At 43.4% G+C, this 14583-nt stretch overlaps 1 protein-coding gene across 13 annotated transcripts in view; it reads left to right on the top strand.

The window, feature by feature from the left end:
- ARHGAP6 (Rho GTPase activating protein 6) overlaps positions 1-14583 on the top strand; it is a 493459-nt gene that overhangs the window by 476235 nt on the left and 2641 nt on the right. For 10 of the 13 annotated variants that reach the window (XM_067724620.1, XM_067724619.1, XM_067724626.1 and 7 more), the window contains 3 exons: positions 573-670; positions 10333-10601; positions 12425-12505. In XM_067724620.1, the coding sequence (XP_067580721.1) occupies positions 573-670; positions 10333-10601; positions 12425-12505 (448 nt within the window). The other 3 variants (XR_010940145.1, XM_067724631.1, XM_067724621.1) reach the window with 3 other exon arrangements.

The raw sequence follows: 14583 nt of genomic DNA on the forward strand, positions 1-14583 counted from the left end.
CTGAGACGTGGAAAGGTCATATACCTTGCCAGAATTCCCACACCCAGCAAGTGGAACTGGGACTCAAATACAAGCAGTCTCCGGCTCCAGGGCCCGTCCTCGATAAACGGATCCTATGTTCCAGAACTGCCCAAGACAGTCCTAACTTATGCCTGTTGTCTTGGCATAGTTCTAAATATGAACTCTAGAAAGTGTCCCCATTTGGCCAGTAAATTACAAACACCGTTCCTCTTAACCGCAATATTTTGCTTATTGAAAGCCGAGAAAATCGAGTCTGAGCAACAGAGGTACCCAAATGGTTAGGCTGTGTCTCCGGTCGCAAGTGGCGTGACAGTTCACCCCACTTGAATTGAATTGACTATTGAATATGACTATTTGGTAATCATCCAGTTTGTCCTAAGAATGAAACTGGCTGTATGGGTTGGTGTAGGTTTGGTTTTAACCAAGAGATCTCTCTGTTTTCTTACAACTTTTAAGGCACCCTTTTATATGCTGTTGTCAAGTTGCCAGTGACCGTAGTTTGCCTCCTTCTGGAGTGGTTTTATTTATGCCTCAGCATTTGGCCCCTGCAGGTTCCCCCGGATCTCCAGAATGAAGTACTGATGAGCCTGTTAGAGACCGATCCCGATGTTGTGGACTATTTACTCAGAAGAAAGGCCTCCCAATCTTCGTGAGTATGCCAGTTTTTCCATCTTCTAAAGCCGCCTTGGGGATTTCTATTTTCATTTCCAAAGAATTAGAAAAGTTTACATTACTCCACGCAGGGTGACTTGAGTGGAATTTTGGTGACTTCCTGGCAAATCTGATCGATCCACCTAAACAGAAAATGCTTGTCTTACCAATGCACTTATCAAACTAGAAACTGCTTTATGGGATTTTTCTGTTTCAGTTTTCTTTTTCTAGCCCCTTGCGGTCCTTTTGACTGTGTTTACTGGAAAAAAAAAAAAAAAAAACCTACTAAATCGCACTGGCAGGAAGCTCAGGAACTGACAGCGATGTGCCTCAGTGATTCCACTTCTAGAATCCTAAATACTGTGCTTAGGGGCCCCTAAGGCTGCGCCTGGATGCGTCTTACGTGTGTAACTTACCAACGGGACAGATGCATTAGCAAACCACAAGACAGGCCTCAGCCGAGGCCTCGGTACCCATGAAATTAGAGATGCTCACCCTCCTAACTCTCCCGCTCTTTCTAGCTAGCATCCTTTTGAGAAAAACGCAATGCATGCCGGTATACACAAGCACCCATGTTTGCAGTGAGGGAAATACAAGCCTTGCTGTAGGCTACGGTTAGCCACCATTTTTCCCCCAAAGGAGAAGCACTGAATTTTCCCCTTAGTCAGATTTTATGATTTATGTTAACCGTTTGCTCTAGAGGCAGAGTGTATGGGGGTGAACTTTAACAAAGCTAGTTACGGGGATAATATTGCGGCATGAACCAGGAGTGATGTTGCCACCATGACACCAAACCTTAAATTTGTGACAGGAAACATTGTTTCCTTCGTGAAAGTATCATCTTATGCTGTGCTTGTTAATCTACTGAATTTCAACAATTCTAAGACACATTTTCCCCCATGTTTTATCAGCTCTGAAATTGAGGTTAATCTTATAATCAGCGACATGTCTTAAATTAATTCATAGCATTTTTCCCCTCTGAGTCATACATAAAATACTGTCATGGTATGTCTTATTCAATGGTATCTCAGAAACGTGGACACGTGTTAAATTGTTCTTTTGTATTGATGTCGAACGTGATGTACTAATTATCATTTAAAACTATTTCAGGTATGTAAAAATTACATTCTTTAGAGAAATTTGGTGGAAAGGAATTGCACATTGTTTTGCTCCATGTCCTGTAGAACAGGGAAGAATTTTTAAGGGGATTGTCCTTTCAAGAGCAGTTTTAAAAATCCATTTCTGTGCCAATCATTATCAAGATAAGTTCTGCTTCAAGTAAGGCGTTCTGCCAGGATTCAAACCCTAAGAGCCACGAGGGAATAAAAATGTATTCAGACTGTATACACGGGCTGGTATTTCGTGGTCTTGCGTTTCATATCAGAGAATTGGGCTCGCTTAAAATGTTCCTAGATTCCTATCATCAAGGTGGAGATTCTAATTTAAACAAACAAAGGGCTTTTTTTCATAGGAGATCTTGTGTCACCGGACTTTAAAGGAACTCACTTATTTCCCTCCCCCGTGCAAGAAAACAGACATGGCAGCCTTTCTCTTTGTGAATCCCTCGTTAAGCTGCCTTTAAGACACTTCTCTGTGGGAAAGGTAGAAAACACACACCTAAAAAAGCCACTGATTTTTGACTTATCGAATTTCTGCTTTTATGTGACATTTTAAAATATATGAATATTATACTTTGAAGAATAGATGTTAGAAGTTATTTTGATGTGGTTTTCAATACGCTCTTTGCATGTAAATGCCAAGAAGTGAGCCTTTCTTTCTCTACTCTTAGGAAAAGGAGGAAGCGTACATGTTAAGCCCATCCCAAACTGTACAATGGTGCAGCGTCTTCTGTTCCCTGTCCCTATAGGAGTAAGAATTGTAAGGCCTAGGCAAGCTGACCCTACACCACGATCTTAGGTGAGTGTCAGGGCTTCCAGAAAAGGAAGGTAAGCTCACAGGAGCACTGGAGATGTCACAGACTAGCAGTACCGAACAGAAAACATTTGGAGGAGACTTTGGCAGTGAGGAGAAGCGAGTGTTTGGTTGTTTTCCTCTAGGTACAGGTCAGGTAGCAGCCCAGAAGGTCGATGATGCTACCATGAAGTGAAAATCCATACATTAGTAAATAAATATTTATTTTTAACGGCCTCTTGAGGCTTGAAACGTCCTAACCCTCGCGCTGTAGGTAGTCTCTTCGTGCTTCAAAGGTGTGCTTCTCAAACGTCGCTATGCATCCAGGTGACCAGGAGATCTTGATAAAATGTTCTTTCTGAATCAGTAGGTCTAGGGGAGGGAGTCTGAGAAACTGCATTTCTAACAAGCCCCCCCAGATGATGCTGTGATGCTGCTGGGCCATGATCCACACTTTGAGTAGCAAAAGCTTAAAATCTCAAGGCATATTCTTTTCTTCTCTCACTATTTATTTTATTGAAGTATAGTTGATTTACAATGTTTTGTTAATTTCTGCTGCACAGCAGTGCCTCATTTATACATACAGATGTACATTCATTTTTGATATTCTTTTCCATGATGGTTTATCACAGGATACTGAATATAGTTCCCTGTGCTCTGCAGTAGGACCTTGTTGTTTATCCCTTCTCTGTATAAATGCGTACATCTTTAAGGACTTGCAGACTTGTCGAAGGAGGCCTACAAGGGTGAAGATGATACGTGCTGAGCCCCGGGTTCTCAGCCTTGCCTCCCGTTCGAATCACTTGGGGAGCTTGAAGAACAGCTCCGCCTGGGCACCCCCCACCCCCCAGAGATTTGGATTCATTTATTCCGGGGTGCAGTCTGGACACTGGGATTTTTAAAAGCTCCCCTGTGTTTCTCACAAGCAGCCAGGCTAAGAACTGACAGCTGAGCGCTGCCCCATTAGCTACTACGTATTTACTGTCATCCGGGGACTTGAGGTAGGTGATTTGTTACATGCCAAAGGGGTCTTTGTGTTGACAAAGAAGGGAACCAGCGCTCCAGACCATAGATCCACGTGGAGTTTCGATATCTTCTGAGAAGAGCACGGATTTGCAGGGAACTTTGTAGGCTGGAGAGGTTGTCAATAGGCCTGGATGTTTGGGGAGCTTGAATCAGGGCCTGGTCATAAAAGTAAATATGTCAGCTGGCTGGGGACACGATAAAGAGGCCAGCACAGAGGGCAGAAGCCCTTAAATAGCAGCGGTGCTTAAATCAAAAAGCAGCGGCAAAGAATTACAGTGATGATAGATCATGGTAACGACAGAATACAGTGGTGACAAATTATAGTACCCCCAATGCCAGACAGTGCCGGCCACACTGACATGTCAATTATCCATCAATAGCACACCCTTCTGTGATACAACGTGCCGGTTATGAGCTTCGGATTCAGAGCCACATTGCCTGAGTCCAAATTCCAGTTCCACTGCGATTAGCTGTGCGGTCTTGGGTAAAGAAATTCATCTCTCTCTGTCTCAGTTTCCTCATCTGTAAACTAGAGATAAAAAGTCACACTAACTTTATGGAGTTGTTCTGCTATTAGAATAGAATCTGGTTTTTAGATAAATGCTTAGTACTTGTTAGTGATCATTGTCACATTGCTTAGAATTCCACCATTCTGTTCATTTACAACTACTTACCAAAAACTCGGCTGTCACTAGGTTCTACCTTGCTGTCCATGAGATAGCAACCTATGAAGGCAATATGGCGCGAGAGAACCCATCCACGTTAAGTTGTGGCACTGTCTTGAAAGGCAAAGCTCACCTGATATGATTGGCATCAGGATGATGGCGTAGTTCTGGAACAGACAGAGGGGTGAGGGTGAAAGGCACTGAAGTTGGGAACATGACCTGCTCGCACCAGGCCAGGTAGATTTCTGAAGGGACTGGAAGCGATTGCGTTTGCAGGTCATGAGGTCGAGAATCTGGATAAGCTGTGGCGCAATGGGAATGGACAGAATTCTTGTTCCGAAGACCTTATTTAGTGAAAACTCAGCCACGAGGGCTATAAAAGGTAAGAATGGAAAGGATTTGCAGGAAGACCACAGAGTGGGAAGCAACAGTAGCTTCTAAAATGAACATCATAAGTGCAGTGATATGCACGAGCTGCCTCATTTTTCTCTTCCAACCCTTTGATTTTTTTTCCTGAAGCTTCTGTTCTTTGCCGTCAGTTCACATACCTAAATAAGGTTTTAGATTCCTGTGCCCCACGTGGGAACTGCACAAGATTTTATCTGGAGTGGACAAGTAAGTTTTCAAAAGAGTGTCAAACCAAGAACGAGAACATATTCATCAAAATTTCTGTTTTGAAAGATGAAACATTTAGTGATATTTGGGAATTTAATGTTTTGATTTGAGTCTTTTCCCTTCTTTATGTGCGACAACAGAATTGGGGGAGTGAGAGTAGGATTCAGTATTTTTTTCTTGTGCTTGTCTACTTACATTTTTGGCTTCAACTAAAATGGAATGCCAAGAGGAGATTAGAAGAGATTTATCTCACTAACAATGAAAGACTTCCAGTTTTTTAATTGCTTGTCTGGTATATTTATTAGAATTATGTGCTCTTTTCTTCAAAGATACTTAAAATAGACCCTCCCCCTTGATTTAGGGTTGTAAGGTAATAGGGGATGAGAATGGAGTCAAAGAGGACAAAGTATGTTAAAACGCAGGCATTTGCAACAGAACAGAAGTACGTTATCCTGGCAGGGCAGGGACTAGGGTGAGGGGAGTGAGGTGCAGGTTTTAAGGGTGTGTTAAAACGGTCATCAAAATGAACAATATTGAAGTGTAGTATTTTTTAAAAATCAAAGTGAACACCAAAAATCTCTGATGAGCAACATATCAAAAAATTTTAGAAGACCTGGGCGAATTCTAACGTCCAGGATGCTGGCTTTATGTCCTGGTGGGAGTTTGGATCCAGGTCAGCGTCTCTTTGGAGCAGGGTGCGTTTGTCCCTAGGATTCTGCATCAGGGATGCTTTGCAGAACTGAGCACGATGAATGTGAAAATCGTCCATAAGTCCAGAGCTACTGTGGCAGTGGATTCCTTTCCTGGTACCGTTTAATAGTGTCCGAGATGGTTATGTGCTTTGAGTTCCAGCAGACTGAGGTTTACCCGTTCATGGCAAAGCCAAGCAAGAAGCCGATGCAAGTTCGAAATCCCCAAAGGTGTTCCTCACTGGGGTTGCTCAGTGAGGGACTGGGGTTGCTCAGTGAGGGGCTGGGCTGGCCGCTTCCGGTGATTGAACCGGAGTTTTCCGTTTATCCACAGAACAAGTTCTGTGCCTCCGGCTGCAGTACAGGCCTGCCCACAGTACCCTGCCAGCGTGTTTACACCCTGACCTGGAGGGACCAGCTAAGGGTGAGAAAGTGATTCGCTCTCCACGTCCATCTCATGCTTGTTTGGTTGGCCGAGACCGGCCATGCATGCTGTGGATGGTCCCGGGGCTTTCAGGTCTCACGGGAAAGCTCTCCATTCATGGAAGCAACCCCATGTCAACTGGCAGTGTATCCATCCGCTCAAATCCATGAAATTCCGAGACATAGAAAGAGGGAACATTTTGTGCTTCTAAACGATTTCTCATCCAGTGAATCACTGGTTAGGATAAATAGTTTAGATAAATGCATGAATATTTTATTGCCTTTACTCGGAGTGTTGAATTCAAATTGTCTTCCTAGAGTAGAATCATTTCAGAGGCAAATCTTAGAGGAGACGTCGGTGGTTGCTTGTCTCATTGTCCAGAGGGAGGGTCCTGGATTTGTTTCCGATTGATTTAATGATAAAGCAATGGAATGACACGAAAACATTTTAAAACTCCGAACTGCCGATGTTATAGTGAGAGTTCTGAGGAGTTTTATTTTGTTTACTAATTGGTGGGCTGTCGTGTGGAAAGACGGTTCTTGGGCGTGGGCTCTTAGGCACATTTGGCCACCATCTTACTGACCTCTGCCGAGAAAATAAAATGAAAAATAGGAAATACTTTAAACATATAAAAGGGCCCACCAACTCTAAGCATAAAACAAGCGTTTTACTGTTGATTTTTAATCATTTTGAATAGTATTTATGAAACAAGTTTTAGGAGTCTCGACCCCTAATGCCGGTACTGCTAGAAAGACATGTCATTTTGATATCTCCTCATTTCTTTGGCTCGTCTCTAGGCTTGTGATCAGAAACAAGGAGAGTTGTTAACGGTAGCTTAGTCCAATTTCTGCCACATAACGGACTCTGTATAAATAGCAACTTTTGTGCTTCTCTCAGGCCAAGGGGTTACTTCCCATGAGTGTACATACCACAGGCTGTTTGCGATGGGCACTCAATCAGTTTCCGCTGCCACGGGCAAGTACGCGGGCTGGGAAAAGAGGTATCACCTCTCGTGGGGTGTCCCCACCTGCCCGTGTCCCTGGCTGTGACCCCAGCCACCCTGAGGAGGTTCGTGGTCCGTGTCTGCTTCATTCACCTCTACCTCCAGGGATTAGCTCTAGCCACGTCCTGCAGTTTCTCCCCTGATTGGGGCCGCAGCTGTGGTGACTTTGGTGGGTGGACTTAGGAGCATGACACAGAGGAGCGGAGAAAGGCAGGTTGGCCCCTCCTGCCCCGCCTCCCCTTAACACGTTCTGAGCCATCACCAAACGACGTTCGATTATCCCCCCCGCTGCCACTATCTGTGGTTTCCCTCCTGATTTGACTCTTACTAGATCCATAGCTCACGGTCACATCTGTGGGTTGAGGGAAGGCAGGTAGGTTTGGTATCTGGGGTTCTCAAACTTCCCCAAGCATCAGAATTACCTGGTGGGCTCTTAAAGCCCTGCCCCCAGAGGTTCCCTTTCAGTCGGCCAAGCCAGCTTCATGGGCTGAACCCCGTACTCAGAAGGAGCACCCATTTGGCTTAGTGATCTGCTCTCACCATCTTGAAATTCTAATCATTTTTTTAATCTTAGGGCCCCGCATGTTCATTTTGCCCTGGGCCCTGCATATGGTGGCCAGTCCTGTCAGGAGGTCCAGAATGGAGCTTGAGAATTTGCATTTCCAACAAGTAATGCATTTCCCAGGTGATAGCGATGCGGCCGCATCAGAACCACTGAGTGAGGTTTTGCAGAGTCAGCCCAAAGGACAGAGGAAGAGGACAGTGGCTTTCCACCTCTCCCCCGCCACCTCACCTCTGCTGGACCAGATCCCATCACAGCCATGATCATGGAGGAGAAAACAATGTGACAGCTTCAGTTATTTTTGTTATTGCCGTTATTGTTCTCTGTTTTGTTTTAACCAAACTGAATGCTCTCATGAAGCATGCTGCCTTTTTAATACCCCCAGCGACATGGACTTGATTTCCCTGTCTGTACACCAGTCCAAAAACAATGTATTGAAGCAGCTCGCAAAAATATATAAAGTGGAACAATATCATAGTAAGTAACTTGAAAGGCCAGGGAAAGGAAAGCAGTGGAAAGAGTGATAAGGTAAGCTGAAGTTGGGGTGTGAAACGCACAAAGGCTTCACACAAGCTCCAATACGCCAACTCGAGTGGAGCCCCAATTCCTCAGAGCCTTTTAGCGGTCATTGCAAAGAGAGATACATTCTTTATTTCATGACCCGTGTTTCTATGTGGAGAAATAATTTTTACCTCCAAGTAGGTAAAAATAGCCTGCTTGCCTGGGAGAAACCCAAATGTCCCTAGTACTGAGACGTTCAAGAAATTTCTTTCATGAGGTGTTTTTCTTTATGCACATAACTGTCGGCTGAATCTGCAACTTACAATACTTTGCTTAATATGTGCTCTCCTGTATGTTTTGTAAGACAGAAGAGCTATGAGACCGAACAAGCTACAATGCGACCTTTCCAAAACTTTCCTCCTATTGTAAAGGGACCAAAAAGCATTCGAAGCCCTGATGGTTATTTTGTTTTGGCAAGTGAATTGACTTGACTCTCTTTAAAACAGCCCATAAAATGAGGCTTTATGTGCCCACTCTTATCGATATAACACTATGACTTATTCTTGCCGAGTAGACATAAGACATTTTCATTAATGAACGGAAAAATGCCAACTAAACAGGGAAAACAACTGAAATTAGCCCAGCAATTTGATATCTAGCCCTGGTCAGAACATAGGACCCTGATTCTGAGCTGAGCTCTGTGTTGCTACCAATTCAGCACGTTCGTATTTTTCTCATTTTCATAGTAAAGCATCCTCAGCGAGAGTCGAACCCCATGACGACAGACAAGTGTCCGTTTGGTTTGTTTTGTGTCCCCTCCACTAGAATTAGGGAGGGTTCCCCCTTTAATTAAATGGTGGAGGTTAAATCGTTTTCTTCCCCCACTTCCCAGCAGGAGTAGTAAGTTCCTTTTATTTTTCCTTCATTCACTGGAGGCCTAAAGTTTCGTGGTTGTCCTCTGGCTCTTTCCCATAAGGTTATCGGTCATCGGTTTAAACAGGAGGCAAGGAAAGGACTGTTTATTCCATGTGGGTAAGAAATTCCCTCAGCTGCCTCGGTGACAGGGAAAGCATGACACAGCTGCTGAGATGCTTTCCACTGGCACTACCCCCTGCTGGAGACCACCGTGAAGCTAGACCCCCTGAGAGCGTCCTTCCTCCGTGTTGCATGCACAGAACCCTTTGGTCAGGAAAGCCTTGCTCGGGCATGGGTTTGCCTTCTTTAAGATCACAAAGGATTTGTTTTGAAAAATTAAACCAAAAGAAAGCAAAGACAAGTAAAGAGAAGTGAAGTGGGGGAGCGCGGTGGGGGGGAACAGAAACGGGTTTGGGAACTTGTCATCAATCTGTGATCATTTCCCTTTAAGATGTCAGGGCCACAGTTTTGAGGAAGGTAGAAAATACAGATGTTCCCAGGTAAGACTTTCAACACTCTTGTCCTGTTCCTGATGTTCTCATCTTCCTGTTCCGCTCACTGTTTTCACGGTTATTTCTGTTGCTGTGACAACTCATGCACATATAAACCTTAGTGGATATGCTAATTAGTACGCTTTATATCAATTTGTAAAAGCACTAGTGCCTTGTAGAGTCTTTTTAGGTGTATTTAAATACTATGGACTCTAGTGATGGTCATATATTTATCCTTTTAGCCACCGTTTTAACCATGAAACAGTTATTCCCACCAGCGTCATCATCGTCATCGTCATCATCACACCAGCAGCATCATCGTTGTTCTCGTCCTCAGGAAGGTTGGATTCACTTACACTAAGTATTTGGGTGCGGGGAGAAAAGGTGTCCGTAAAGCCATAATGAACTACACGTAAAGTTTCAATCATAGTTTTAGCTGAATTATTTTTAATTCAGGTTATTGAGGAAAGTAAAAGAGTTATCTACAGTTTTTCCCTACTTAACAGATAGTGAGCATCAGACTTTAATTTTTAAATCGAAACAGGGATTGATCCAACAGGCATTTCAGTGATGCACCTTGGAGAAGACAGGCATCCATGTGTTTCACCCTCCCCCGCCCCACTTCGCCTTGCTGTTTCCTGTAACATCTGTTGGGTTTTACTGCCATCTGCTGGCCACTTCATAGAAACGCTTTCACCTTATTGACACAGGAGTCTTGGAACCTTGCTCAGAAGCTCTTTTTGTTTCAGCCCGTGTCCATGCATTCTCCTCCTGTCCTGTGTGAAACCGTCGGATTGTTTGAATCTGGTCGCTCATTGTTAACACACTCATGCACCTGTAATTGTCTCCCTGTGCCAGAAGCCCTGACATGCTGAGGTCGGAAGTTTCCTTTTCCATGGGAGGAAGGCATTCGTCCACAGATTCCAACAAGGCCTCCAGCGGAGACCTCTCCCCTTATGACAACAACTCCCCAGTGCTGTCCGAGCGCTCCCTGCTGGCTATGCAAGAGGACGTGGCCCCGGGGGGCTCAGAGAAGCTTTACAAAGGGCCAGAGCAGTATGTGCGGGTGGGCCACTTGCCATCTTCGAAGTCGAGGGAGAGTTCTCCTGGACCAAGGCTTGGGAAAGGTAACTCCACCAGTGACTTTGATTGCATGTGGCCTGATGTGGGTGATTTGGACCTCCTCTCCATCCCTTCACCATTTCACGTGTCTCTAACTCAGTGAGCATTTACTGAGGACCTGCCAAACACCGACTCTGAGTCTGAGTCCCTGCAGACCCAGCTAGCTGGGAAGCGGTCTCAAGCTCTGACAGCCCCTGACATTCCCAGCTGACTTTCCTGCTCCAGCATCCGAGGAACTTTATGTGTCCTGGCCTGTGGGTTGGGGTGCGTATTTGTTAGGCTAAGATGTCACCGAACCATTGCTGTTAACTTTTATAAAAGGAACAAGCTGAACTTACTATATAACAAGCTGGCATGTTCCAAAGAGGTCTCCATGGGAGATGACGTTTTTAGGCAGAATAAGGTTTCCATGGTCAAATACATTTGGGAAATATTGGGTTAACCAAGCTAACGGTCTCTCTACTGTACAAGTTCTCAAACTCTTTAAAGTGCTAGTGGGCACCATGGATTTCCACAATGGGAGGGAGGGTATGGGTTGCAGCTTTTCTCAAATTCATTTGACCACCGAATGTTTGGTTCTGTTCTCTCCCTCCACAGAGTAATTCCTCAGGGTCAGGACTCAACAGGACACTTTTAAAGTAATAATTGGAAGACACGGTACAAATTCTTACTATTTTTATCTCAAATTTATAGTTTAATCCGAAGAGCCACTCTGAAAGGGCTTTTTTTTTCTTTTGGTGTTTTTAATCACAGCAGTTTTTTTAATTTTACAAATATTCGTGTCAAAATGTTTTTTAAATTTACAATGAAAACAGTAACCCATGTTCCCATCAGGCATAAAATTTATTTTTAAAATGCGAGAGTACTTGCCTCATCTGTAAAATGGACTCAGGGTCATCTCTTCAGGATTAAATGAGAGAATGCGTATGAACTGCGGAACACAGGGAAGCATCCGGTAGACGTTTGCTTCTAGAAATATCATTATTATCAGAATTGTAGTGAGGATTAAATGAGACGGTGAAAACACCTAAGATAGTGCCTTAGGCTGTAAATAGTTACAGACAGACTAAGGGGATGTATGAATAAATACATGCAGGACTGACTCTGTTGCTGCCAGATAAAGAAACTATAACTATTCTTCTGTCTCTGTGTTAGTGCGGTCAGAGCTGTTGCCACCCATCACAATTCTACTGGTTTCCTATTGCTGCCGTAACAAAAGACCACAAACTTAGTGGTTTAAAACAACACACAAATTTATTATCATACGGTTCTGGACATCAGAAATCTAAAATGGGTCCACAGGGCTGTGTTCCTTCTGGAGACTCTAGGGAACAATCTGTTTCCTTGCCTTTTCCAGCTTCCAGAGGCTGCCTGCATTCTTTGGTTCCTGGCCCCTTCCTCCATCTTTAAAGCCAGCAACGTAGCATCTTCTATCTTGCCTCCCTCTTATAAAGACCCTTGTGATTACATCGGGCTCGCACGGATAATCCAGGATCATCTCCTCATCTTAAAATCCGTAATTTAAGCACACCTGCAGAGTCCCTTTTGGATATAACATCTTTACAGGTTCTGGGGATCATGACACGGACATCTTTGTGGGAGTGCTTATTCTGTCTACCACAGCCATCATAGAGAAAGCCTTTTTGTAAATCTCAAATGGAATAAGCATCTTAAAAGGCAGGTCTGCACCGTATTCTGCCTTGTGTCCATCACAATCTCGAATATAGTACTTTGAGCAAAAGAGATGTTATAAACATATTTGTCTATTGATTTTTTGCTCTTCACTTTGATTGTGAGTTACATACCTTTTTTATACACTTCTTCCTAGACATGGCAGAGGAGGCTTTCAATATCTGGGGAACTTGGCATTCAACATTAAAAAGTGGATCCAAAGACCCAGGAATGACAGGTAAAGGATACTTTTTTAAAACCGGTATTTCATTTACTTTTTAAGTTAATTTCCTTTCATTTTCACCTTACTATCATCGTATTACATGCTTGTCAAATATTGTTTGGAAAATGCTGGAAACAGAGAAAAAGGGGATAAAGCTATACTTATCCTTTCCACCAAAGTACATCAGCCTTTGACTTTATTTCGTTTCATTTGCAGGAGTTTTTAAAGATAGTTACAATCATTCTGTCTGTGTACCTTTATGTGATTTGTTTCCCGTCCATTCTCGAGTTATTTTCCATTATTGTTGAGAGCCATGTGGTATGCCAGATGCATATTCGTAGTTTAGAGCCCAATGCTGGGACAATGAGTTGTTTCCATTTTTTATTGATGTAGTAATAAGTCATGATGTCAGGGACCTCTTTTATGGAACTTTTTTTTTTTTTGGTATTTTAAGTTATTAACAAATTCACAAAATTTCAGAAAGCCAGTTACAAATCCAGAATAGTAAAGTGGGGGACTTCCCTGGCGGTCCAGTGGTTAGGACTCCAAGCTTCCACTGCTGAGGGCCTGGGTTCAATCCCTGGTCGGGGAACTAAGATCCTGCGAGCCGCGTGGTGCAGCAAAACCAAAAAGAAAACAAACAAAAAAAAACAGAATAGGAAAGTGGGTCGAAAATGATAAACCTTTTCAAGAATTCAGAGGTGCAGTCACTTCACATCGCACAGAAGATGCGTTGTCTGATGCCCCATGAGCTGTAGGTGGCAGTGCCATTTCACTGCACTGTCCGTGTCACTTGAACCTCATTCGTATTGCAAATCACTGCGTTTGCATTTTGGCTTCCTTAAAGAGCAAACTTGTACTATTTTCATTTGCCTTTCTCACCAGTGTTTTTTCATTTTTCTATTGATCAGCTGAATTTCGCCCACTGATTATCAGTTATGTCATTGGCTATTTGTGTGTGCCAGTGTCTTTAAAATTGCTTCTTACAAACTCTTCCTATCATAAAGACGTTAACCCTTTGTCCACTTTGTTTGCCACTGATATTATTATCCCTTGCAGTTTTTTCCCCTTTTTGGATATCTGAAATTTTTTAAATGTTTTACGTAAGTAAGCCTATCACTCTCTCTTGTTGTGAATTATTTCACAAAATTAATCTTTACTTTTACTTAAGCATTGGAGAGTCAGTCATCTATGCACTTTTCCCTTTCATAGTATTCCATTATTTTAACCCTTAATTCTTTAATCCATCTGGAATACATGTTAATATATTGCATGAAGTGTGTAAATTGTTTGGTTTTATTGTTTCTCCCGAATGTGTGTGTATGTATGTATATGTGTGTGTACATGTGTGTATATGTTCCCTTTCTCATTGTTTTGTAACACCTCCCGTATTACAGTTTTAAAGCATGGTACATTTTTAATTTAATGGCCTCTAATCCAGTTTGAGTACTGATCCATTATCTAACTACATCTCATTGTATCCCATGAGGTGCTTTACTGCCTTTCCCCCCAAGGATAAAGTATTCCACGATATTCTGCTCTGTTTTCCTTCGCTCTTTCAACTCTGATCTGTCCCTGTATAAATGCTCATATGCCCCTCTCTCCCCAAAATGATCTGCTCTCTTTCCCTGCCTACTAAAAAGAAATGAGAGGACAGGGCAAATCCATAGGAAAAAGGCAGCCTGGGGACATAGGCCCCAGGAACTCCTCGTTTGCTTGTGAAACGCACTGTTTTGCTCTCCTTTCAATTTCCTGAGGAAAGTTGTATCAGTTAGGGAAGGCTAACTGCTGTAAGAAACACCCGCTAAATGTCAGTGGCTTAACCTCTCGCAGGTTGATTTCTCCCTCACCGCCCAGTCCACTGTAGACTGTGCAGGGCGATTAAGGGTGGGAGTGCTCTGTTCCACAGAGTCATTCAGGAGCTCAAGTTCCATCTAGCCAGTGGCTCCCCCATCCTCAGAGGCTGGAGTCTTCCGTGGTTTTTCCATCCTGGGCTAGAAGTTAAAGGAAGGGAGCAAGCAGGAAAGACTAGGAGTGCATTTGGGTTTTTGTTTGTTTGTTTGTTCATTTTTTTTATTAGACCAGGCCTAGAA

The sequence above is a fragment of the Pseudorca crassidens genome, chromosome X (genome assembly GCF_039906515.1).
Source record: "Pseudorca crassidens isolate mPseCra1 chromosome X, mPseCra1.hap1, whole genome shotgun sequence".
Taxonomy (NCBI): Eukaryota; Metazoa; Chordata; class Mammalia; order Artiodactyla; family Delphinidae; genus Pseudorca; species Pseudorca crassidens.